The sequence below is a fragment of the Podarcis liolepis genome (assembly GCF_965112155.1).
Source record: "Podarcis liolepis genome assembly, chromosome: 2".
Taxonomy (NCBI): domain Eukaryota; kingdom Metazoa; phylum Chordata; class Lepidosauria; order Squamata; family Lacertidae; genus Podarcis; species Podarcis liolepis.
The window spans coordinates 35,727,465-35,753,536 of record NC_139555.1 but is presented as its reverse complement, the minus strand read 5'-3'; the positions used below and the strand labels follow the sequence as shown (position 1 = coordinate 35,753,536).

The window sequence follows — 26,072 nt, the reverse complement described above, 5'->3', positions numbered from 1 at the left end:
CCCTCCCTCCTGAAAAAAGAGAAAAGTCTCATGGAGCAGGTATCATGAGCTGGGAGAATATGTGCTACGAAAGTAAATGATAGAGCCCCACCAAAGTGTAACTGAACTTGAGGAGAGCTTGTCTTCTCAATATATGGATGTCAACCCTTTTATGCTGTTGCTCCCCGCCCCCCGCCCCAATATCTCTACAAAATCTTACAGTATTCAAGGCTAGTTTGTAATGCAAAGAAATTACAAGGTGGCATGCTCAGTGATTCCTTGGGACTTCTTAAATGGATCACTAATTTATCGACTTAGAAGAGATGCCATCATGATGTTTAGACATATTTTTGCTTCATGACAAAGCTGATAGTTTGGTCCTAAGCAAAGTGAGGGGTGGGTTTCTGCTGTGGAGTGACTTTTAATAAAAGTCTTTGAAGCCATTGCACTAACAGAATTATTTATGTTGAAAAGATGTCTCTTCATGGGAAAAGGACCTAAAGTTCCCTCACCACTTGGCTACAAGTAATCTAGATGTCTCCAAGTCCATCCTCCCCCCATACAAGAACCACTTGGTTACTGACTTCCCGAATGCTTGCAAGGAGATCATGCTTTGAGGACAGCTGTGTAAGCTTAGAAGTAACAGCCTGTTTCTCCTCTCTCTGCTTGATCACTGCCTGTACCTTGAATGTGATGCCTTCATTAGTACCCGCCATGCTGTCCCACTTGGTTCAAAAGTGCCTAATCGGGAGAAATAAACCTAGAACAAAAGCAGTTGGTTTCCAATAGAATCCATCAAGGCCTAATTAGGATGCTAAGTACTCTGTTCTTCAGTAGCACTGATTTAATACCCAGAAGCACTTGGTGTGTCTGGAGGTAAATATGGCTAATTGTTCTTATGCAAATCAGAGGAAGACAGTGAGCCAAGGTCCCTTATCTGTAGAGAGTATGGAAGACTTAACTTTGTAGTTTTGCATAGGGAATAGCTCATACTGATGCTTGCTGAATACATAGTAGCTAGAGTCATATTTACATTCCCAACAAAAATAAGAGTGCTAATTTCAATTATGTGCCAGCTCTTCAGAGCCTAGTGATGCTTTGCATAATCAGTGGTAAGGCTCAAAAAATGTAGCATGGGTAACCTAATTCTAGGAATTCAGGAAGCATGGGTCAATTGCACAGTTCAAAAAGCTTAAGAATGGCTTCATACTTTTGCAGGGAAAAGGGATTTTAAAAGTTCAATATTTATTAAATTTACACCCCACTTTTCCTCCCACAGGAGCCCCAGGTGGCCTGTGCCTCATTTAGCAATACTTGCTGACTGCTAGGATTGCTTTCAGTCAGAAGGCATGTAAAGATTAGGCATGTGCACACCCGTTTATGATATTGTACTGCTCCACTTTAATAATACAGAATTAGAGCAAAATTTAAAATTTGTTGTTCTTTGCGAGCACTTGGAAGTTAACTTGATCTGGCTTTCTTAATGCAATGATTGGTCTCATGATTTATTGCAAAAGCATTATCTTAATTGGAACTGTCCCTTGTAAGTGAAGTTCAGTGTTTACAGCATTGTTGCAAGTTCGCTAATATAGAGTGTCTGTGATGATTGCAAGCCATTTGTGGTTTTCTAAAATGTTTTAAAATATACTCTATAGGTTTAGTCAATAAACCTCAACGCAGATTCTGCAGTATTAATGTTCTTGCTGTTAACTAGAGTTTTAAATATCTGGCAGGTGGAGAACAGCTTACTGTACCTTCGGCCCTGCTGTCGTTATCCTACCATATGATGGTATTTGATAAATAATGCAACTATAATATTGTCACAATGACAACTTTTGAGGAGAGATTTCTGCTGCCTTAGTTCTTTCCCTGAATACAATTCCACACATTCAAAGCTAAACTTGCCTTCTTTGATGTATACTGCATGTGTATGCCCACAAAGTTTTAGGCAAATTGTTAAGTCACATATTCTCTTGTTTCAGAAAAGTGCATTCCATTGATACAAGGTGTGCTTAGCATAAATAGAAATGTAAAGGCTTGCAGCAGTGGCAAGGGCACTTCTTTCACCATTATTTCGTTACAGCACATAAAGTGCAATTGTACCATGATATCTGCTCTAAGTGGGGTACACAGTATTTGCAGTATTTTTAATCAGCAATAGGGCATATAATATCGCATCTCCATGAGATTATGGGTGCTGGGGTTGGCTTGTTTGTGTGTGCGTTGTAAGCAAAAGTGAAAGGTCTTCTCAGTGATGTATGACATAGTTTATCCATTTTTACCATCATTGGAAAGGTTATAAAGCACTTTATACCTTTCCAGATTTTTTTCCCCTGCGTCTGTGTCTAGAGTGTTGTTTGTCTGATGTCAAAAGCATTGCTTGCACTCTGGGTGTATATGTACCAGGGAGGGCGGGGGTTATGCCTATCTGCGCTCTTGATTCTGTTGGTATGTTTTGTTGCATGTTCACTAATACATTCTCATGTAAAACTGAGGTTTGTTTGTGGACTGACATTTTAATGCTTTCTCTTGTGCTTTTTTCAGTGTTTCTTAGTTGCAGCATCCTGCTTCAGCTACAGTTTAATGCTTTCTTCATTTTTTTGTTTTACAAAAACGTTCAATTTTTGTGATGTATTTCATTTGCATTTATTCAGAAGTAGAGTCCTAGGGGCTGGGGAGGGGCACAGCTTTTACTTTTTGTCCTTTCATTTTGCAGCTAGGCAAGGGGGCTGGAGCAGGTCTGAGCTGTGCTGTTAGCTTCTGCCTTCTATTTTCTACAGCTCTCATGGATGCTTACCCTGTTCTGTAAAGACTTAGCTTTCTCTTTACTTTACCTTTACTTTTTGTCTGTCCATGGTGAGAATGCTCAGAATAACACACAGTCTGTAACTACTTTTGTGGCCAGCTGTTCCTGCGCACAAGGCCGTGGGTATGCCTTATGTGGCCATTGGGGGCAGGCATTCCCTGTGGAATGTGGTACCTGCTGTGAAGCCTTGGGGTGTTTGGCTGTCATTTGTGACTTACATTTGTGCTGCTTCTGCTAGACTGGTAGGGGATTGGGAAAGAATTTTCAGGATATGGTGGTCTCTAGCACAGAGTTATGTGCCTCTCTGTGCATCTCCCTACCAGTTATCCTCGATGTTCTTCCCTCATTTCATAATAGCAGAAAAATATCCGAAATCTTCTGCTCCCACATGCAGTATTGGAAACTGTGTGAATTGATTTGGTTTTACTTCAGGCATTAAGTGCAATGTGGTTGATGCAAACAAAAAACAAAACAAAAGACAAAACAAAACCACAATATTTTTGTGTGGCATGGTCTTTCTTGTTTGTAAATGGTAGCCTTGTGGGGAAATGGCAGACCATGCTTGTGCTCACAGACCTCATGGGAGGTGCTCTAACCTGATGCAATCCAACTGATGCAAGCAGTTGCTGCTCACATTATTATTATTAAATAATATTTAAGAGCAGCAGCAATCCGTTATTAGTTTTAATATTCTTAATGTCAGAGCAGCTGACAAGGTAATAAAAACAATAAAGCCATCACAAAAATTAATAAAAACAAAACAGATAGAAAGGATAAAACAATTAAAGCAAAAGAAGTCATCCAAGACTATGAATTAACAGAAACAACAGAAATTGAGGATTAACCCTCAACAGAGCAACAGAGTCCTCAGCTTTCCCACAAAAGCTTCCCTGAAAAGCCACATATAGATGGGATGGTGATTTAAAATTAAAGAAGGGACAAGGCTATCTTCCATAGTTTAGGCCCTGACCCTTGCTTAACCTTAGCTGGTTGGGAAACTCAAGCAAGACCTCTGACTATGAGAGTGCACAGGGCTCTGCGTGGAACTCACACTGCAAAGAAATGGTCCTCCTCTTGTGGTGCTCATGCAGCATCTGTAATAAGTGAAGCCATTTAGGGCTTTATCCACTAGTACTAGTACCTTGAATTGGGTCTGGTGGCACACGGTCCCATCAGGCTGCCCAACTTGCCAACCTAGCAGTTGCATTCTCCACTAACTGCAGCTTCTGGACCTTTTTCAAGGCAAGCGCCACGTAGAGTTCTTCAGTCTCCCTAAGGGGATTGGTGGCAGTATTAAAGGGCACATAACTGGGCATTCCTGAGTCTGTGTATGTGTATATGCAGAGCATTCTCACTGTTGGCCAGCACTGCCATGCTAGGTTTGGTTGGCAAGGCACTGGTGGAGGGTTGCTTTGTGTTTTGTTTCTCTCTCATTCATTTCCAAGGTCTCTTTGTCTCTCCTCTCTTGTGGCTCTGGTGACAGGCACGATCCGTAAGGCTCAGAATCTTCTGAAACAGTATTCTCAGCAATGTCTAGATGGGAAAAAGGGGGCCTCTAACCTCATTCCTATGGAAGGTAATCGCTTCTCTCACTTTTCACTCTTGAAGGGGGGCGTCTAACTTGGGTATTGGCCTTTCTTCCGCCTTCAAGGCTTCTGTTAGTCTTTAGCCCCACTGCCCTATACAGTGAGGTTGCTCAATAAATATCCTGGCTTCTTTGCGACACAAAAACTGCACAAAGAGCAAAGAGACCAATACAAAAGGATAGGGCAGCAGATAACTCTTTGCAATGCTCTAAAGAGTTGCAGGCCACATAAATTTTGAGAGGTCCAATCTGTGATGCAGTTTGACTGGCTAACAGAAGTTCTGTTGTAGCTTGGTGTGACCTTTTCTCTCCATGATCTATCCTTGTTCACTTCATCTGGAAAGGTAGCAGCCCTTTCAACCTTGATCAAATTGGAATCGTTACTTCAAAGTATAATGCCTTGCTGTCTCTAAATGAATTTTAGGGACTATATTTAGAAACAAAGGCAGAATAACGGTGGCGCTTGCTTTTAACTATGAACCATGCAGTATGCCATATTCTTGATCATGTTTGAAACTGCTACTACTGCTATGGTATTGGAAAAGGGGGTCGTAGACCGGGTTGCCAGGAAAACACTTGTAAATGTCTGAGACAAGCAAATAAAACCTGAAGAGACAAGCACTGTGATGGCCTGGATAAACCACTCCTTCTGTTAATGCCCGCTGACATCTCGCTAGGTCATGAGCATGATTTACGAGTTAAACACCTTTCCGACACCCTGAGTGACAAGCATGGGCCAGCTGCTGGTAAGTACCATATTAAAATTTAAGCTGGCTAATTTAATACTTTTATTTTTAGTGTTTCTTGAGGTATTCTCTTAGGACAGTTCCAGGTGAATTTCCTCTCCCACCCCAAATCGGAGTATCTGACTTTTTCAAGCCGCACCGGATTGTGCTGATCTCTGCCAGTCTGAAAGACAACATGGGCACAAGAAGGGTTGACATGGATGGATCCGTCCAAAAGAGTGGCCGCAGCACAAAGCTCCTATACTAGCTGGGACCTCTTTCCTTTAGCACTCTTCTCCACAACCCCCTAATACAGTTTAATCTTATAGTGCTAAGCCACTCATATGAGAGATGACTGTCTGGGCTGTTCTTTCCCATTTATTCAAGATTTCAGTTCATTAGAACTCGTCCCTGGTATTTTTATGCATAATTATCTCTGCTGTGCAAGTTCTCCAAACATCCATCTTCAACTGAATGGTGGGTGGGTGGGTGGATCTCCTCAGTGGACATAAAACTGAGCAGATTATATGATGTCAGAGTGCCAGTAACAAGATATAAGAAGAAATGGAATAAAATAACATCGGCTAATGTCTTCAAAACCCCTATTTTAATAGTATTTGCGAGCATTTCTTTTTAAACCTGAGTTGCAGCTTTCCTCAGAAATGTAGAATACCTTCACATGCTCTGGTGATAGGTGTGTATAATGGCAAAATAGATGTGTCAGCTTCTCCCCACATCATAGCAGACATCATGGCACAAGGGTTTTGTAATATATTGGATACCTATCCCATTATTCAGGACAGAAGAATTGGCTTCTGGGGGTAGATCTTGTAGAAATAATGGGGGAAAGAAGCCAATAGGAAAAGCCAGTAGCATCATGGGGAGAGGCACTGTTCCAAGAAGAGAGACGTGGAATATGTTCCTGGCCCACCGAGGGCCTTACTCTGCTATTTTTGGCATCAAGAACTTATTGACATTATTTATTCATTTAAAAGCATTTTTGTCTCACTCTCAGCTGAAAGACAGATTATTCTAGCATCTTGGAGGTATACTGATGTCTTGTGGCATTAGGGTTTTTAAAAGGCATTACCCTAGTTTTATCAGCTAAAGTATTTTTTTTTTTATGTTCCTGTACTTTGTTGGGCATAAATGTTTTAGGAATGGAATGTGCTACTAAATCAAGGCAAGGCAAGCCCTTCCTTTTGTATCAACGATGCTGTCGCAAATAGGATAGATCCTTTGTAGGATGGAATTCTTTAGGAGAAATTCTGTTTCCCAAAGGCACATGTCAATTAACACTAGAGACTGTTGTACAAATTTAAGGTGCTTTTAAGGTGTGAGTGAATGTGTTGAATCATTCACATTTGGGCTCCCCTTAAATGCTTGCGCTTAGCTGCTTAAAACATTGTATCCTGTCAAGAAGAACATGAAATATTCACCTCCCACCCCAGATGCACCCTGTGGGCTGGCATGTAACAAAATTTGGGTTATTTGTATAGTTTGAAGTCAGTGGTGCTAGACACAAACTGCTCCACTATAAATGAAAATATATGCTAATATTATCAGGTTGCCACAGGAAACTGACATCTTCTACGCTTGTGCAATCCCTACAGGGAGAGATGACATGTTGGACATGGAGATTGATGCTTACATCCACTGTGTTAGCGCCTTCATCAAACTGGCCCAAAGCGAGTATCAGCTACTGACAGAAATCATCCCAGAACACCATCAGAAGAAGACATTTGACTCCCTCATCCAGGTCTCCTTGAAACTTAACGTGGTTCCTTCCTTTCGCTCTTGTGGAAAAAGCCCATTTCTCCAATTCACCCAGGATTTGTTTTGCTGTAGGAGTCTTTAGACAACCTGATGATAGAGGGGGACAACATTGTCTCTGCAGCCCGAAAGGCCATCATACGTCATGATTACTCAGCTGTGCTGACTATCTTCCCCATCCTAAGGCACTTGAAGCAGACAAAGCCAGAATTTGATCAGGTTTTGCAGGTAACTGCCTATCAGTAAAACTCACTACAGTATTCCAAAGCAAGGTCATGTACAATCGGGATGCAGGATCCAGTTATTCATAGCAGGATCAGGACTCCAGACAGGATTTTGTAACAGTTGAGAACTGTGGTAGGGTGAAGGCCAATTCACAACACAGATGTCTCTTCTCCTTTGGGAATTGCACTAGCTGCCTGTATGCAGCCCAGGACCCAAATATTTAAAGGAACACACCTCCCAATTTATGGTAGCCCATGCTGTGTGATCAGAGGGCAGAGGCCCTGCTTGTGGTTCCACCTATGAATGAGGTACATTCAGTAACGGCACAAAACAGGGCCCTATCTGCTGTAGCTCCTCCTGACTGTGAAACTCAACTGTCCCCCTCATTGGTGACGTTCTGATGCCAGCTTAAGGAGTTTTATTCATTCATGCATTTGAGAGATAGAAGCGTGGGCCACATAGACAGATATTAGACTTTTGTGGAGTTAATTCGGTTTTCGGCTGCATGTATTGCTTTTAACAATGCTTTTAGAAATTTCAATGTATTTTTCATGTTTTATGGGAATGTGTGTTGTAAACCCTTCTGGGGTCTGGCTAGATGAAGAATGGTTATAAATAAATATATAAAATTTCTAGAAACCAATTGAAAGAGAAGTAGCTGGGCTTAAGCACAAATGTACATTTCAGACTAGCAGGCTTGTTCCCTCTTTCAAGAGCCGGAAGAGCCATAACTCTGCAATAGAGCATCTCCTTTGCAGGTTCAATCCCTAGCCTCTCCAGGTATGGTAGGGAAAGACTCCTGCCTGAAACCCTGGAGAGTGGATGCCAATCAGTGCAGACTATCCTGAACTAGATTGGCCAACTGACTTGGTAGAAAGCAGATTCTTATGTTCCGATGAACGCACACAAGGCCTGGCAGTGTGTTCCGCAGGGAAGCTTGAGTTTTACCTGCTGCTAACAAAGCTTGTGATTGTTTTCTTAGCACCAACAAAATTGTGAGTGATACACTCTGTGTTCAGTAGATGATAGTAGCTGCCCCCCCCCACAGTTGTCTCATGTGCTGTGCTGGATTTTTCAGGGCACTGCAGCCAGCACTAAGAACAAACTGCCCAGCCTCATAACCTCAATGGAAACCACAGGAGCCAAGGCTCTGGAAGATTTCGCAGACAACATCAAGGTAATGGCTGCCTTTCTGCTGTTTATCTATTTAGTAATCCACAGTAGTGCAGGAGATCCATGCAAATGTTCCATTAATTATGTTTAGGTGTACTGTAAAATCTTGGAAATTATAATGGGAGGGGGGGGAGCGACTTCCCTTCCTGGAATTTAAAATGTGCATTTATAACTAACTTGATTTTGATGTAGTCTCTTTAACAGGCAGCATTGACAATCAAATGAGGGGAGTCCACATAAAGTTTTGTAAATGTTCACAGATCTTTTAGCAGAGAGAGGGAGAGAGAAGTGGTTATGGAGGGATCAAATATAATGACAATGGCGTCTGCTTAAAATCTATTTTTGTCCACGCATCTTTTTTACAGTGACCAGTAGATGGTGCCCTTGACCCGTAGGGCTGTAGAAGTAGTTAGGTGGTTCAGGAAATATAACTGCATAATAACAAGAATGGGGTAGTTCTATGGAGTGCACATTTTTATCCATCTTATCAAATATTCATTGCATTTTTTCCTCCCTAGAACAATCCAGACAAGGAGTACAACATGCCAAAAGATGGGACAGTTCATGAACTCACCAGCAATGTATGTGAAGCAATTCAGAATGTTCCTTGGTAAAACCAGCTCCGTGACTTCATCCTTGTTTTCTGTTTTTCTTTGTTGGATAAGGGTAATATTCTTGTTGAACCAGGAGAAATGGCATGTTTGAACCCTGGGCTTCCATAACTGACAGTGTCTGGGGTTAAAGGAAATTGATTGATACTAGGCTGAGCTCATCCGTGTGATGCCCATAGCTGCAGTGGCATCCTTCAGACCTTCCCCTGACACCTGCGAAGCCTCAGAGCCCCTGCCCACTGACTCCTTTGTCATGATCTTCCTGAGATAATGTGTGCTCAAACCTTGGAGCACTTTTCAGGCACAGAAAGGGTGTGCATTACAGTCTGGCAGGCAATTTGGAGCCTCGCAATCGGGTGACCTGGTATAAATAGTAGATGCCTTACACTCTGCCCTTGCCAGCTCATCAGAGGAGTGCCTTCTGCTTGCTGTGCTTCAGACTCCAGATTCCAGCTTCAAAAATAAAATGTCCTTGAGATCTCTGGGCTGGCTGATGCATCCTATGAGTGGCCAGTGTCAGCCACAACTCTCACCTATTACCACCAGGTCTCATCTTCAAGCAATGACCTCCCTCTCCCTTTGCTTGCAACCTCCATGATCTTTGAAATTAACTACCATAGATTATGCATTCTTCCAGGATAATTATAGGTTTTCATAAGAATGCCTCCCTGTTTCTTTTTCTTCACAAAGTGGAGAATAACAAATTGATATTTTTTAAAAAACACACACGTATTCCTTCTTTTTACAGGCCATTCTCTTTCTGCAGCAGTTGCTGGATTTTCAAGAAACTGCAGGTGCCATGCTAGCATCCCAAGGTACTCACACACAGCTCCCTGGATACAAGAAACAACTTCCTTGCACTAATAATTTCCTTTGCTTGCCTTGCAGTAAAACCTCCTTAACAAGGGTACAGTTTACGCCTCACCTCATCGCCCGTCTAGCTTTATCTGGCACAGCAAAAAAACAAAAACAACCCGCAGCCATCTAAGAAGTTATAAGGGATTCTAAGAGAGATGCCTCTGGTTTTTCACATTAGTTTGTTAGTCTTCTGCTAGTTCTATAATCCTTGAAGCCTGCAGACAAGGGTGAATTTTGAGATAGCCTTTCATCTCCTAAGATAGGTAGCTTTCAGTGAGAATCATGTTGGAGTATTGTTATTGCCACATGAACAAGTTGTTAACTGGTTTTGTGGCTAAGTCATAATAATATGGAATAGTCATAGGTTTCTGGGTCAGTTTCTGTTGGTGGAAGACAGTGTAAACTTTTGAAATTCAGAGAGTTGTTGCTTTTGGCAGAATTAGAAGCTAAGACCCTGGTTTTTAATATGCGTACTTAAGATGTCATATCTGAAACCCAGGGTATATAAAACTGTAGTTGACAATAATTTAGCAAGATATGTTTTTGCCTCAGCATTATGCAATGTTTATGTTCCTAGGCATATATAGGTTATGCAGTGGTGTATCACTTAAGCCAATTAAATCTCCTCTATGGTTGTTTTTGTTTGAAAAAGAGGTGAGGCCATTTTAAAGATTATAACGTTTAAAGGGGACACAAGTTTGTCCAGTTAGGTCCATGCTAAGGAGGTTTAACTAAGCAAACTGCACCTTGCATGTGCTGTCCATCATCTGTCCTTTAACAGGTGCCTGTATAATACTCAAAACAGGATCCATTTCTGTGGCTGACTCACCAAAATCCCTTCCGCGTGCTCCTTTGCCTGCTTAAATTGGTAATGGGCAAAGACAGTTGTGGAGCCAACTCTTTCATAGGCCAAAGGAGTGGCAGTTTATTACCAGTAGAGATAGCTGCAATTCCTTTTTGTGTCTTTTGATCAGGAAAACATAACAGTGACTGAGATTATAGCAGCTGCCCAAGCACTAAACAGCTTTGAACATGTAAAGGGTTTTTTAAAAGTCCTAATGGTTAGCAGAATGTGTCTTTGCTAACCTGGCCAATTATTAGGTTTGGGGCTTAATTGCAAGATTTCTTTTGCAGGGTCTGATTGCTTATATTGTCATTGTCATAAAGCAAAATGTAGTAGATAAAGAGCTGGGGATTTTGTTGCTAATTCGAGACCCAGTCAAAGGCTAACCTTGACTGCACAAATCTATGTAAAAGAGCCACAGTGACCTTCATTTTTCAAGGAAGTTTAAACAGTTTCATGAGTGGGTGCCTGTGATCTCAAGTAGTTGCTTCTTTGGGCCACCTCTTCAGGATTCAGAATGCATATTTATCTTGTGTTTTGAGTCCTGTCAGGTAAGGGAAACGGGCAGATAAATGATTTGCAGGGAAACCATTATGCACACAAAACACCCTTATGGGTCTAATTACAGTTATTCAGCTTCTCTCATCAAAGAAAAGGAGTTAGGGAACAAGAGCTGTACTATAATGGCAGGTTCAGGCATAATTATAAACAGTGGCTTATTATTACTTGCATGAGCCTTTGGTTCATGCACTTACGGCTTTCCTCCTCTGGCGCAGACACAACTAGAAGACTGGGAGCTTTCTGTGCCAATTTCAATTAATCACAGTCTAGTATTGTATTCAAACCCTAAGCTGTAGATTATCTTAACAATGATTAGTTAAAACAAACCAGCTTCATAAATTATGATCTGAAGTTGGCTTGTTTCAGCTAATCAAAGTTAAAGCTAATCACTGTTTGTCTGCAGTTAGTTTGAAATGGAAGTAAACTTCTAAACTCTTCTTCCTAGCTATGCCAGGCATGAGGAGGAGCACACAACCCAGAGGCTTGCTGCAGCTCATTCCTGTAACAATAAGACATGCTTTTTTATTGCACCCAAATAAGGTGATAGATAACAACCCCGTCCGCAAATGATTAGCATTTTCCCCACAGACTTGAGTGCAATTTTCAATTAACCTTTTATTAGTATGCAAGTTGTGACATTCTTCACTTGTAAAGACTTGTAGTGAATCTAGGTTGCAAGCCTATGCGTGCTTGTTTGAGAGCAAGCCCTTCTGAAACAGTGAGACTGAAATGAGACCAGGGAGATGTAGGTTCAAATCCCCACTGAGCCATGATAACCTTGGAATTGTGTAGGGAAAGGAAGCAGAAGCCACTATCTGTGCCCACTAAAACCCAATAGAGGCCTTCCTTCCTTCCTTTTTGAGCCTACAGCTGCTGTTGACACATTATTGTGATTGCAGTTTTTGAAAAATCTATGCCCACCAAGGCTGGAAACCCCTGTTTTCAATGGAAGCTGAGATTTTTTGGGAAGTCAGAAGCCCTTCTGCATGGTGCGCTGAATATAAGCAGCCTTGGCCATAAGTGGTCTCCTTAGAAGGAATAAGCCGCCTACTAGAAACAGAGGTTTCCTCAGTTTCCTGTCACATCCATGCTCTAAAAAGGAGTGGCTCCTGCCTGCTGAACCCATGTAATGCTCTGTGTTGGTATCTTCTGCTTGGTTCTTGAAAGTATGGTTGTCTCTAACGTGTCTTTTTGCACTTTGCATTTCTTCCTTTCTCTTTTTTTCTTCCTATCCTTTTTATCTCTACTCTGCCTTAAATTTTATAGTTCTTGGGGACACATACAATATTCCTTTAGATCCCAGAGGTAAGCAGCAGGTGGTACTTGTACTACCCACATGCATACATAATACTACCTCTCTTTTTTGCACCTGGTTACATATTTCTGCTTGTCTTTAATCGTACCCGATAAAAAACATGTCTTGTTTCATTTATCAGAAAATGTCAGAATGCAGAGGTGGTTCTCCACCCCACCCCCAAAAAGCTTATAACTTGTATGTGGATGCAGCAGCTCATTTTCAAGGAGGCTCAATGTCTGTAAAGCGGTAAATAGCTCTCTGTGGTTCTTGATGGTGGTAACAGACCACTCACTTTTGATCTAAGGAGTGTGTCTATAACTCTAATAGGCAAGCTATGAAAACACACATACACACTGATGCCCCAACAGCTAGTAGGGATGCGGGTGGTGCTGTGGTCTAAACCATTGAGCCTCTTGGGCTTGCCAATCGGGAGGTCGGCGGTTCGAATTCCTGCGACAGAGTGAGCTGCTGTTGCTCTGTCCCAGCTCCTGTCAACCTAGCAGTTCGAAAGCATGCCAGTGCAAGTAGATAAATAGGTACCACTGTGGAAGGAAGGTAAAAAACATTTCTGTGCGCTCTGGCTTATGTCACAGTGTTCTGTTGTGCCAGAAGTGGTTTAGTTGTGCTGGCCACATGACCTGAAAAGCTGTCTGTGGACAAACGCTGGCTGCCTCAGCCTGAAAGTGAGATGAGCGCTGCAACCCCATAGTTGCCTTTGACTGGACTTAACCATCCAGGGGTCCTTTACCTTTACCTTTTTTCCTGCCCCAACAGCTGTTTTTTCTTAAGACAATCAACTCCAGGAGACTGGGATTTGAAGCTGGAAAGCCCATTTTACTCCAAACTGAATGACACCCCCCCATTGTTTTGCTTCTCATTATGTACCTTCCCTTGCAAACACACAGCTGGGACAACATGAGATGGGGAAAGGGAGCAGCTAGGCAGGGGAAAGTAGCAATGGGAGAATGGTGACCGGGGAAAGGGTTAATTGCCCTTCCTGTATTTCTCTCTTCAATAACCTCCTTCAAGCTATTTTTGAACTGGCAATTAAGACTTTGTTACAGTGGTACCTCGGGTTAAGTACTTAATTCGTTCCGGAGTCTGTTCTTAACCTGAAACTATTCTTAACCTGAAGCACCACTTTAGCTAATGGGGACTCCTGCTGCCGCCGGAGCACGATTTCTGTTCTCATCCTGAAGCAAAGTTCTTAAACCAAGGTACTATTTCTGGGTTAGCGGAGTCTGTAACCTGAAGCGTATGTAACCCGAGGTACCACTGTATATATATTTGCATACAACACACAGGCTCAGTTTCCACCTAGCAGTAACCCAAATCATGGCTTAGTGTGAACATGCAGCTTCCCAGAGAGGAGAGGAGGTTGTAGCCACTACATTCCTCTCCTGGTCCTACTGCTGCCATACTGTCTGGGGGAATCAACATGAAGTGATGGTAAAATCCAGGCATGCTCAAGGTAAGCCTGTTGGAGGAAAGGTGCCTGTTTCCCTCCCCCAGGAGCAGGTAACACACAGTGTACCTGCCATTGTGCAGCAATAAGCAAACAGGGCCTGTGAAGGGGCACTTCACCTGTTGCCAACTTCTCCCTTGAGAAATAGCAGCATAAGATGTTAGGCAATATCAGGTGAGCCACTTCAGCTGGAAGAACATGTTCTACATAGAATGAGCCCTTGTAGGCCACATCACTTGTAGGCCACATCACTAGCATCTGCCTATAAGCCAGCTAATAAGTACAAAGCCTGGGAGTTGCTTGCAGGCCAAAGACTTGCACGAGTGCAGTGAAACAGACTCAGCCCTAGACCCACCATTGGCAAAACTCTTGTCCCCTTCTTCTGTTGGCCTTGGAACATCACCAAGAAGTCATATGTGGTTTCGGTATCAATTGGCTCTGCCAGTATGAAAAGTTCACATACACTTCAAATAAAGTTGAGCCAGCTGACAGCTTCTCATCAAACTAAACACAGTTTCAGAAACAAGTACAGCACTGCTCAAAAGTAAGTTGGTCATATTCACAACAATCCCACAGAATATACACTGCTAAGGTTCCAATGAAAATCATGTTTGGGTTCATACAAGCAAAACCTTTTGATAACCTGCCTTGTTTATATAACAGAAAGCTTGGCTATTTCCTTCTAACCTATAAAGTGTCACCCAAATCTTGCTGAAGTCAAACAATTGCTTGCATTAATATGAAATGTTAGCACAGTTTTTGTGGTTTACCAAAACAATGTTTTGTTTTTATCCTAAAGAGAATATCTGAGACAAACAGATTTTCGGGGGTGGGGGGCGGGAATGTTTATAACCAGTATCTTTTCTCTGTAACGGCCTTCACTATATCTGAACTTAATAAGATTATGGTAAAGTAATTCATAAGGTAGTATAAGCCTAAGGTGACAAAGGTTCGGACTGAATGTAGCTCTATTCTCCATTGCATAAAATGAGCAGGGGTAAATTTAGACCAGCCTTCCCAGCCTTGTGCCTTCAGATGTTTTGGACTAGCATCCCCAGTCAGCATGGCTAGGGGTTTTGGGATTTGTAGTCCAAAACCATCTGGAGGGTACTAGGTTAGAGTGAAACTGATCTAGTCTAGAGTTGAAGCAAAGCTGCTGTTTCTATCTCATAGTACACCCAAGATTAAAGTTTTAGCTGAATTTATAGAAGTAGAACGTTGCTTGAGTAGGAGACAAAGTATATATAAAGAAATATACTAATTGATTTAATGTTTGCTGCCTTTCAGAGACCAGCTCTTCAGCCAGTAGCTACAGTTCTGAATTCAGTAGACGGCTGCTCAGCACCTACATCTGTAAGTAACTCTTCACCACTTTGCTACCTTCTTCCTTCTCACAGCCTCCAAACTATGGCTATGATTGGCCCAATTTAATTTAAAACGTGGTGCTGAGTCCCTGCAATCCCTACATTCAGCTGAGGCTGAGACTGATGCCAACCAGTTGTGCAGGAAGGATTCACCCCTCCCCCTTTACCTGCAGCCATGATGGGCTGCAATTGCTGCTCCTGACAAAACAGTAAGCAGTCTATGAAATGTAGATTAGTTCCCTGTTTCAAGGAAAATGAAATATAAAAGATGGCATTTTAAAAATGTGTTATGTTTTTTGTTAATTAAGGCTGCATTCAAACTGTTGCACCTTTCTGTAGATATCTTACAGGTTTATGTAGGTTCCAGTATATGTCGTTGGTGTATTAAGAGTGCACCTTTATAACACATTGCCAAGCAAGTGGGTACATTGTGATAAATAGCAAGGGCACTGCTGCAATCTTGCACAACAAATACGATTTAAAAACAAACAAATCTTGGACTTTTTTCCGTAAGAAAAATTATGAGAATGATGGCAGTGGATAGTTCAGAATAATAAACATCCTATAAACTGTGTGCAAATTTTGTATATATATTTTTAAAAAAGGATTAGGATGACTGCTAAATATATACTTCATCTGCAAGTGGCCCCAGTGTTGGTTATCTCACGCTGGATGCCAGGATCTTCAAAGAAGCATCTTCACTGAGACTTTGTGTTATATAGATTGGTTAGAATTTAGCCAGCCAGCTAAGTGGCATAGGTAATCTACTTAAGATCTTTACAGTGGTCTTCTTGTCTCCTACTCATGCATCTTTTCTGTTAAGGCAAAGTGCTGGGCAACTTGCAACTAAACCTTCTCAGTAAATCCAAGGTTTATGAGGAATCTTTAAGTGCCATCTTCCTGCTTAACAACTACAATTACATCCTGAAGTCCCTTGAAAAGTAAGTACTTGGATATTGTTTATGTACGTGCTGGAAGACTGGAATTTCTGCCACTATAATTGAATTTGTGCTTATTAGGTTCTTTCGTTAACTCTCTGGCAGAGCACATTTTGTACTCCAGTTTTTCTGCTTCACTCATGCTTTGCTCCCCTTCAGAAAGGGCCCTTTGATGTCTGTCATTCCTACTGTAAGCAATGTCTTGCACAAAGGAATGGAAAATAAAAGCAGCCAAAAGGGCTGTGATTGCATGAGGCTCTTTTATCTTGTCAGCTGAAAGGCTCTTGTTCTGGAGAGCGCTTCCCAATAAGTCCAAGAAATAATTTACTGCTGGTTGCTTTGCATGACTCAAGAGCAGCTACTCAGACAAATAACAATTAATGTAAGCCCTTTGCAGTTTTACATTCCTGCAGATGATCTTGTCCACTACTCAGTACTCAAGCATTTATATATCTAAATTTTTCTACCTGACTATGCATACAATAATACAATTAAGTTGGTAGTTATCCAGATTATGGTGTACCAACAGGTGTCACAAAGCACACTGCCATCAGGGAGGACCATAGTATGTTTGGTCAGACAAACCCTGTTGGCACATAGAAAGTGAGGAATTCCAGTCATTATAGGGGGAAAGAGAAAATTCCAGCTGGTCTGTCCTTGTAATTATGGTGGTGAAATCTTTATAACCACTAGCCTAGCAATCAGCTTTGTCAGAGTATGACAGCGGATGGCACTGTGGTCTAAATCACTGAGCCTCTTGGGCTTGCCGATCGGGAGATTGGCAGTTCAAGTCCGTGCGATGGGGTTAGCTCCCATTGTTCTGTCCCAGCTCCTACCAACCTAGCAGTTCAAAAGCATACCAGTGCAAGTAGATAAATAGGTACCACTGCAGCGGGAAGGTAAATGGCATCTCCATGCTCTCTGGCTTCCATCATGGTGCTCTGTTGCACCAGAAGCGATTTAGTCATATTGGCCGCATGACCTGGAAAGCTTTCTGCAGACAAATGCCATCTCACTCGGCCTGAAAAGCGAGATGAGCGCCGCACCCCATAGTCACCTTTGGCTGGACGTAACCATCCAGGGGTCCTTTACCTTTTTACCTTTGTCAGAGTGCCTAATGTTCCTAAGCTTCAGAGCCTTATATTTCAATTTTGAAATGTGAAAACAACACCTATTAGTTCTACATCCCCAACAGCTGCTCTTCATCCCTAGTGCCTCTCTTACCATGTGCTCCAATAGCCCTTGTTGCTATTACTTCACTTTCATCTTAAAATTGCAACTGATGGAGGCTACTCCCACCACCCAGACAAGTGCTCCTTTTCCATCTCCCAGCACCACCACCTCTTAGATTGCTTTGATCCCCAGGGTTTGGAGGACGAAGGGTTAAGGTATGTCTGTTGAGAGTCTAGTGCACAAGCATGCGTATTCTGGCTTGTTAACTTCTGGTTCTGCTCATTTACCCAAGACCTGACTAAAAGCTGTAACTTCACAGGCCTGGCCTCCTGTGAAAGGAAGGGCAGTATAGAGATGTGATATATAAATAAATAACATTTTACATGCACCCAGAGCTTGCAGGCAAACCTATCCATAAAACACAGCGCAGAGAAAGGACCTTAGCAATTTAACATCAGTCTATGGCTATGCTACCCCATCCTGTATCCCATCTTTGCTGCTAGTGCTCTGCAGAAGAATGGGGGGGAGGGAAGTGTTTTGGGGTTTGATCCTGAGCAACAGCTGCCTATTATTGAAATGCTGGGTGGAAATGAATGATACAATGCTGGGTTTAATTGGTTTTCAAGGTAAGACTTCTCTAATGTGCTTGCCATTGGTGGCTATATTTTTTATTCTGCTCAGAGCCTTTGCTTTTCTCCCTAACCTGGAGGAGGGGGATAATTATAATTAGAATAGTATTATTTGTACCCTGCCTATCTGACTGGGTTGCCCCAGCCACTCTGGGTGGCTTCCAACATATATGAAAACATAACAAAACATCACACATTTAAAAAGTTTCCCTATGTAAGGACCTTATACCTTATACCTTAGACCTTATACTGTCTTCAGAAAAGCTCAGGAAGCAGTGCATTATCTTGGTGCTTTCCAAGCCTTCCCAAAGTCAGGGCATGATCTGAGAGACTCCATGCCCAGATCTAGGCTTGGAAGAAGGAGGGGAGTCTTTCTGTCCTTGTGCTGAGGCTTGAAATACAGTGAGACGGATTGTTGCTTTCCAGTCATTTATTAGTCACAGAATGTCAGCTATAATCACAAAGCTTGCTCAGGAAGGAGTGAGTACTTACCCCCATAGTTGCGCTGAGCCTCTGGTGTGTCTGGAACATCTCCTGAAGCTGAATGTGATGCCACAGTCAAAACTCCTTCGCCCATGGGGCAGTGATGAACCCACATTTTGGCTAGCTATCAAGGCTAGCCAACATATGTGGGGCCCTGTTTCAACTTAAAACTACAGGTGGACTAAGCAGCTGTTTTGAAAAACTTGAAATTCTACCCTCAGAAAAGTACTGATGCCTTGTGACCTCATTGTTCATGTAGCACTGCTTGTCCTTGTTCTTCCTCCTAGGTCTGAGCTAATCCAGTTGGTGGCTGTGACGCAGAAGAATGCAGAAAAATCTTATAGAGAACACATTGAGCAGCAAATCACTGCATACCAGCGCAGGTCAGAAGAATGTGGCTGCTCCTTTCCCATTAGCCTATAATCATTGTCTATGTGAAGAGGCCTTTCAGTAGAACATTATGAAGTTGGAGAAGGCAATGTCCTTCTTGGAAATGTTATTCAAGTAAAAATAATTGACATAGATCGCAGTTCTGACTCAGCAACAATTTTCATTCCCACAGCTTGCATGCAGTAGGGTACATTGCTCTTTCCAGTATTTGCCAAAGGTTAGTTTTGCTGATGAGATAGGAAACCAACATGTGAATGGATGGCAGTTAGATATGCTTAATTGAAAAGGTGCTGGGTATCTATACATATGCAGATTGATAAGCAGCTCAGAGGCTGGCTTTCCATATAAAATAGGTATTCAGGAGGTGAGGAGTTGAGCTGAACTGAAAGCTTCATTTTTATAAGGAACAATTTAGGTGTGCTGACATGCTAGTCCTGAGATCCAGACATCAGCTAGTACCACAAGCCTTCCTGTCCCAAGTTGTAGTAGACTTCAAGGAACTGATTTGGCAAAAGCCAGCCTTGATCCTAATACCCCGTCTCTGGCCTTTTAAAATTTATTTTTATATACAGCTTCACACTTCAGCAGAATGTTCCCAAGCTGTGCCTACCTACTCTGTATCTGATATCATATATGATGTGTGGGGCACATAAAGACATGAATCCCTGTTGCAAGAGGGTTTTCCAGGTGCTGCTGATCATTGGTGCCTGCCAACTTCCTGTACCTTTGCCCGAAGGGTTTCATTTCCCTGGAGGTTTTTAAGTAGAAGTTGGATGGCCATCGGTCATGGATGCTTTAGCTGAGATTCCTACATGGCAGGGGGTTGGACTAAATGACCCTTGGGTCCCTCCCAACTCTTAAGATTCTATGATTTCAGACTGCCAAGGCAAAGCAAAATGCTCCATCTGATGTCATGGTGATGCTCACTTGTCAGAATGGCCTACAGGTGCTGGAGGTGCTGGATGCAGACCACTGGTCAGATCCATTTTCGTACCCCTGGAGCAGCCTAACAAATATTATTATTCTTACTTAATTTCTGTATCACTTAATGCCCAAATAACACAAGCTGCTTAAAAGCACGTATTCTTCTGAGCCCTGGATGTACAGACAGATCCATGTTTGAAGCCAAACATGCTGTGATAAAGGTCTAGACCCCCTATTTGGATCCTCTGTATATTGGAGCATATATAGCACATGCATTTGTAATTTGTCACTTATTTTATTCATTTGTTTGGGTGGCCATCACACCCACGTTGCTTACTCTTCTTTATGTCTATTTCAGCTGGTTGAAAGTAACTGACTCTTTCTTGGACAGAAACTTGCCTGTCGTCCAACCTGGAGTCAAGGTGAGAACACTTCAGAAGTAGCTTTCTGTGTTGGAAAGTTAGGATGTATATTACACACACACACACACACACACACACACACACACACACACCTATATAAGAGTTTGTTGTGGAAATCACATTAGAGCCAAACTATTCATGGCATTGAATGTGTTTAGTATTCCCTCCCAAGACTCTTATCAGCTTTGTGAGGAAGGCCAATTTTGGCAGGACTGTGTCATCCAGGAAAAGAAGCCACCCCTCCAAATTTGTGATGATCCAGATCTTGTCCCATCACCAAAGACTTTTTAAAAATCAATGGCACATGAAATGCTTATATGCAGTTTGCGTTAAAAGCCAGCTAGAAAAAGGAAGTCCTTGCTAACTGCCTACGGATCTCTCATGAGAGGATATTTCACAGGCACCGCCACAGAGAACACCCTGTCTCTCATACATTGTTTCCTGATCTTACCAGTAGACAGGACAGAGAGCAGGGCTAGCAAGATCAATCCTAAAGGCCAGACAGGTTCATATGGGTGCAAGTGGTTTCTCAGGTAATCTGGTCCTAAACTGCCTAAGGCTTTCAAGGTCAAATTCAGCACTGTAAATCAATCCCAGAAAAATAAATGGGCAAAAGCACAGGTTGATATAAGATCAGAGTTACCCTCTCCAGATAATCGGGCACTAGCGTTTTGCATTAATGAAGTTACTATTTTCCAAGGCAGCACCACATAGAGAGCATTGCAGTGAAAGTAACCTGGGCATGGATAACTGACCCTAGTTCTTTGAGTGTGGTGGTTGCCAGAGGGAAATATTGCCTGCTTTGTGCTGGGAAAACCTTTAGATCCCTGTCTATAGTGCTCAAACAGAAGTGTGGGTAGGAGCTTTATTCACATGCCATTACGCTATAGCAAAAGCAGAAATACTCATTGAGTATTAACTGAGTGCATGTCTGTAAGGCCTATATAAGACTCCTATGAATGTATAGGGCCCAGCATCAAGCTAAGTGCTCCCAATTAATCAAGAAGCATTGGAATATCAGCCCTGGAACAAATTAGTCTGAGAAGAAGAAATAACCAGAAGAGCTCTTTTTCTCAATCTCCCACAGCTCAAAGACAAAGAGAGACAGGCCATCAAGGATCGCTTTAAGGTAATTGGCGATCGGAGCCTAGACAGATGTTCTTGTTCTTGGCTTTGCACCCATTGTGTTAACTTTTCCAACTGCTCTACAGAACCAAATGCATGCTTAACATTATCTTCTCTTTGGGAAAGGGTTTTAATGATTGTCTGGAGGAGCTGTGTAAAATCCAGAAGGCTTGGGCCATCCCTGACACAGAACAGAGGGACAAAATCCGGAAGACCCAGAAAAATATTGTGCTAGAGACCTATTCTGCCTTACTAAGCAGGTAATTATTTGACCCACAAAGATGTCTTTGTTCAGAGAGTTTTGACAGGCTTTGAAAGTTGTGTTCCTGTTTTGAAAGCTGTCATTGTCTGTGATGGGTTTATAGATATGTGCAGAATTAGCCCCTCCCCCGGTGTCTGAGGGCCCCAAGTTATTAGTATGCATTGAGAGGATACCTTTGAAACGTGACTATGAATTGCCATTGTTGAATTTAGTATTTTAGTTTGTTGCCTTTTTTTTCACTCTTCACTTCTCCTACACCCCCAATTGAAATAAATGGATTCTGACCATAAGGGTGGAGGTTGCCAGCCTGCCACCTGTGAGCTTTCTTTTTTTGGGGGGGGGGTCTCTATCTCTTCTAGAAAGAAATTTATGAAGCATAATGTACAAGCAACTTTCTAAGCTGGGGATCTAAGCAGAAGGACGGGTATAATACGTCTTCTGGCTCTATAGCAGCCCAGAGCACTTGTTGGAGTTGCAAAGGCTCGCCCACTTCCAACACCAATGGGCTGCGAAGTTAACTCCTTTCCTCATTTTTGGAAGAAAGGATTTGCCTAGGCAGTTGTGATGGGAGAAAGATGGTGAGGAGAGTTAGGATAGCTGCCACCCCTTTGTGGGTTTTTGTCTGTACCAGTAGCTGGCTATATTTGATTGTAGATGGATCAAGAAGGCAGCATTTTGTGCACCAAATGTATGTAGTAGTAGCTCAGCCTGCATCACATTAAACTCCCAGCACTGGGAATAAACACAGCAATTCTTTTTCTCTTCAGCCTTGCTGTATAACAGATCTTCGACCGCTTGTAGCAATTGTATAACTTCACTGGAATTGAATGGATTGGGGGAATGCAACATAATGCAATGTTGATTGTTCTGTCAGTACAAGTGGAGGTTTTGCCACCTTTGTCCCCTGAGCCACTCTCAGGGGGCACATGGGAGAGGAAGATGGAAAGCCCCATTGCACCAGCAAATGTTCTTGCACAGGCTTTCATTAGTGGGACTAGTTAGTTGAATCCTGCCCACTGCATGTTGTTCTGGCATCTGGTGAAGAAGGGGAGGGGAATTGAGGAGTGAGAAATCCTGTCCATGCTTGTCACACCTTTTTCTCCCCCTTGCTTTTCCCTTGGCAGGTATGGCAATGTACCCTTTACCAAGAACCCTGAGAAATACATTAAATACAGGGTGGAGCAGGTGGGAGAGATGATTGAGAAACTGTTCGACACATCAGCGTGACCTCTCTGCCTGTATGTCTCAGTACTTTCTCAGCCCAGTATGATGGCCCTGAGTTATGCTTGTATTTATCAAATTTATAAATTCCTAAGAACATGATTTATGGGTTGTCTCTTCTTACAAGATCATTGGTTGAAATCTTGCTTGGTGGGTAGGTGTTCCTAAGATACTAGTAATATGTATAGAATTCTCTTTTCTGCACAGGGCTAAATCCTTCTGTATAGTGTGCACACAAGTGCAACCTATAGTTTAAGGATGAGCTAGTTTCTCCTTCAGAGGCACTGCCCTGGCCATTCCTATGTAAGCCTAAAACCCACCTCTCTCTAGTTTTCCTTTTTTATTTTATTTTATTTTAGTTTCAACAGGAGTACAAGGAACATACAAACACCAACAAACAGTTATCCATAAACAAAAAATCTACTTGTAGATGGCACTTGGGACAGCTGCATGGTGCTATAAGTGGAAAGATGCTGCCACTCACAAAATACAGCAAAGCCTCAATTTATTAAAAATGTCTACAGAGATGGTCAGACCGAAATGGGAGCTAATTGTCTGGAGGTCACCTGGTACAGCCAGCCTAATAAAGAAAAATCAAGAAAGGCCATCAAGTATCTGCAGGCTTACCAAGCTTAATCGAGCCCTTGCAGATTCCGCTCTGTTGAGTTATTCTGGCTCAGTTTATTTCCTTTTTTTTAATCTAGAGGTTCTTGCCCTCTTTCCTTGTATGCCCTGTTGAAATGTGTGAGAAGTTATTCCCGAAAAGAAAGGAGGAAATCACTTGTTGATTACTACCAGTGGAAATGTAAATGGTAGATAAGTATCCTGAAAGGCCAATAATTGGCAAGAAAATAGGGTAATAGATGCAATTGTAAAGTAATCTCTTCCATGCCTGGTTCAGCATTTATAAGTGAGCCAGAAAGTTCAGTGGAGATTTTCCTGACATGAGGTCATGTGCTGACAGTGTATCTTGGTCTCTTTTTTCATTCCCTTCTCCTCTAGGGACAAGTAAGACTTGGATGTATTTATTTAAAATTTTTCTAAGCTGCTCTTCCTCTGATGGATTCCAGGACAGTGTACAAAGAGATATTAGCATAAAAGCAACACTTGTAACATCTTTCATAATAATTTAGCAATGGGGAGGCAATCAGAGACTAAAGAAACTAAAAGCAGATTGAGGCAGCTTAATGCTTTCAAATGCCAACACCACATTTTATCCTGAACCTGGCAGCATTATACTCTGGGCATTGTACTACTTTGGGGAGGACATTCCAGAGTTGGAGAGCAGAAAGGCATTTTGTGCTGGCTTGGCACAGAACATATGTAGCCATATGCAGACATGCGTTAAGATGTATCTGATAGTATATTTACTTGTACTGCTCGAAAGGTATTGAATTGCACTGTTAGCCATTTGGGGATCTCTACATCATAGAATTGTAGAGTTAGAAGGGACCCAAAAACTATCTCTATGGATTTCCACTTCAATTAGAGCTCTTAGCTTCAAGGTGTGATTTTTCAATGGTAGATTCAAGAGCATCACCCCTTTCAAAAACCTTCCTTGCAGTGCAGTCACTCCAGAGTGCCTGAAGATTTGAAATAATGTTACATTGTTGGTTATCTTAATGGCACTCAGTAAAGAGCTGAAAAGGTCTCATAGCTATTCCCTGCAGTTTTTGAGTGTTTTTCAGTGGTGATGGTAATGCATCTTCCAAAGATAACCTGCAGATATATTGGATTGTTACTTTTCAACTACTGGATCACAATGTTCTCCTTCTAAAAGAATTGCAGTCCAGGCAATTGATTTCTCTAAATTGCAGTAAGAGCACAGATTGCATCAACACTTGAGGCATTTTTAACAGGGGTCTGATTTTCCTATTTAAAGTTGAAACAGTCCTAAAACTTTAAGTAGGAAAATCAGACCCCTGTTAAAAATGCCTCAAGTGTTGATGCAATTGGTGCTCTTACTGCAATTTAGAGAAATCAATTGCCTGGATTACAATTCTAGCTTTATTTTAGAATAATTATTATCTAGCCCTATTGAGCTAGAAACAAACTTGCGGGAACTACATCAAAAACTACTTACATGTGGCCTCCAAGCACAGCATCTCATGAAAATGGGTCTCCCCAAGGCAAAAACCATTATTGACCAGCGCATGAAGGATATTGAGCAGCAGAATAATCTGGCCTATATTAAGAAATTTAGTGCTTGGTACACTTATCTGCCCCCCTCCCACTTTGATTTTCGGGCACCTTATTTGTCTACCTTAACCCTTCCAAAACTCAGGTGGGCCTTCACACTGGCCAGACTAAATATGTTACCCTCAGCTGTTCTTGAAGGTAGATATCAAAAAAATTCATTCGAGAACCGGCTCTGCCCCTGTGGAGCTGGCTACATAGAGACTGTGTCACATGTTCTCTTGTCTTGCTCCCTATATAAAGATCTCAGGGACGAGACCATCACGCTGCTCCTATCTGCCATCCCGGGCCGCTCTTGTGAAGCCAAATTGTTCTCACTCCTAGCCGACCAGAACAGCTCGACAACAGAGAAGGTTGCCAAATTTATTGAGAGAGCAATGAGACTGAGAGCTGCTATCTGAAAGACATCAGTGTCGTCACCCGGATTCCTCGCCTAGGATCTTATTATTATCATCATTATGTTTTACTATTATTATTTTATTACCTCTGCCAAGTTTTAAGTACTGAGATTATTAATTTATCTGCATCTGGTTATTATTATCTTTCTCCCTGTCCTGACCATCCCTCCGAGGTTATATTTATATTTATAATCTTGCAATTTGGCTGGTCTATTTACTTAACCGACCTGGAACAATCTACCAGAGAAAAGGCCGCTGCCCATGGGACAGAGGGTCATTGATGAATGATAATCCAGCTTCTACCTAGGGTTTTAATACGTCATAAGATTTTATGGTATCTATATTTGTAATGTATTTTTGTCGGTGTTTGTCCTTTGATGCTATGGCCTGTCGGCTACGCAAATAAAGTCTCTTCTTCTTCTTGTGGGAAAGAATGAGGAAGAGTGCCATATTCTCAAAGCATTGCTAGGAAGTATGGATGACCTGCTTGTACTCATTGTAGACTTCCACAATTCCCATGACACAACCAACTTTTCTCACCTAACCAAGATACAGAAAAGTTAGGACAAGAAACAGAAAGCTGCTTGAACTATTTAACACTTAATTTAACAGCTCCTGTGTGATCCCATTCCTGCCTCTGTCTTC

The 26,072-nt window shown here is 42.1% G+C and overlaps 1 protein-coding gene across 19 annotated transcripts in view; it reads left to right on the top strand.

The window, feature by feature from the left end:
* The window catches only part of EXOC7 (exocyst complex component 7), a 32,083-nt gene extending 9,148 nt beyond the window's left edge, over positions 1-22,935 (top strand). For 4 of the 19 annotated variants that reach the window (XM_083487522.1, XM_083487521.1, XM_083487531.1 and 1 more), the window contains 15 exons: positions 4,269-4,361; positions 5,048-5,116; positions 6,709-6,854; positions 6,944-7,096; positions 8,172-8,270; positions 8,785-8,847; positions 9,626-9,692; positions 12,407-12,445; positions 15,190-15,255; positions 16,090-16,207; positions 18,777-18,872; positions 20,162-20,225; positions 21,313-21,354; positions 21,477-21,610; positions 22,737-22,935. In XM_083487522.1, the coding sequence (XP_083343648.1) occupies positions 4,269-4,361; positions 5,048-5,116; positions 6,709-6,854; positions 6,944-7,096; positions 8,172-8,270; positions 8,785-8,847; positions 9,626-9,692; positions 12,407-12,445; positions 15,190-15,255; positions 16,090-16,207; positions 18,777-18,872; positions 20,162-20,225; positions 21,313-21,354; positions 21,477-21,610; positions 22,737-22,839 (1,352 nt within the window). In that variant the 3' untranslated portion in view covers positions 22,840-22,935. The remainder of the gene's footprint in view (positions 1-4,268; positions 4,362-5,047; positions 5,117-6,708; positions 6,855-6,943; positions 7,097-8,171; positions 8,271-8,784; positions 8,848-9,625; positions 9,693-12,406; positions 12,446-15,189; positions 15,256-16,089; positions 16,208-18,776; positions 18,873-20,161; positions 20,226-21,312; positions 21,355-21,476; positions 21,611-22,736) is intronic. The other 15 variants (XM_083487526.1, XM_083487534.1, XM_083487533.1 and 12 more) reach the window with 7 other exon arrangements.
* Positions 22,936-26,072: the final 3,137 nt, after the last annotated feature.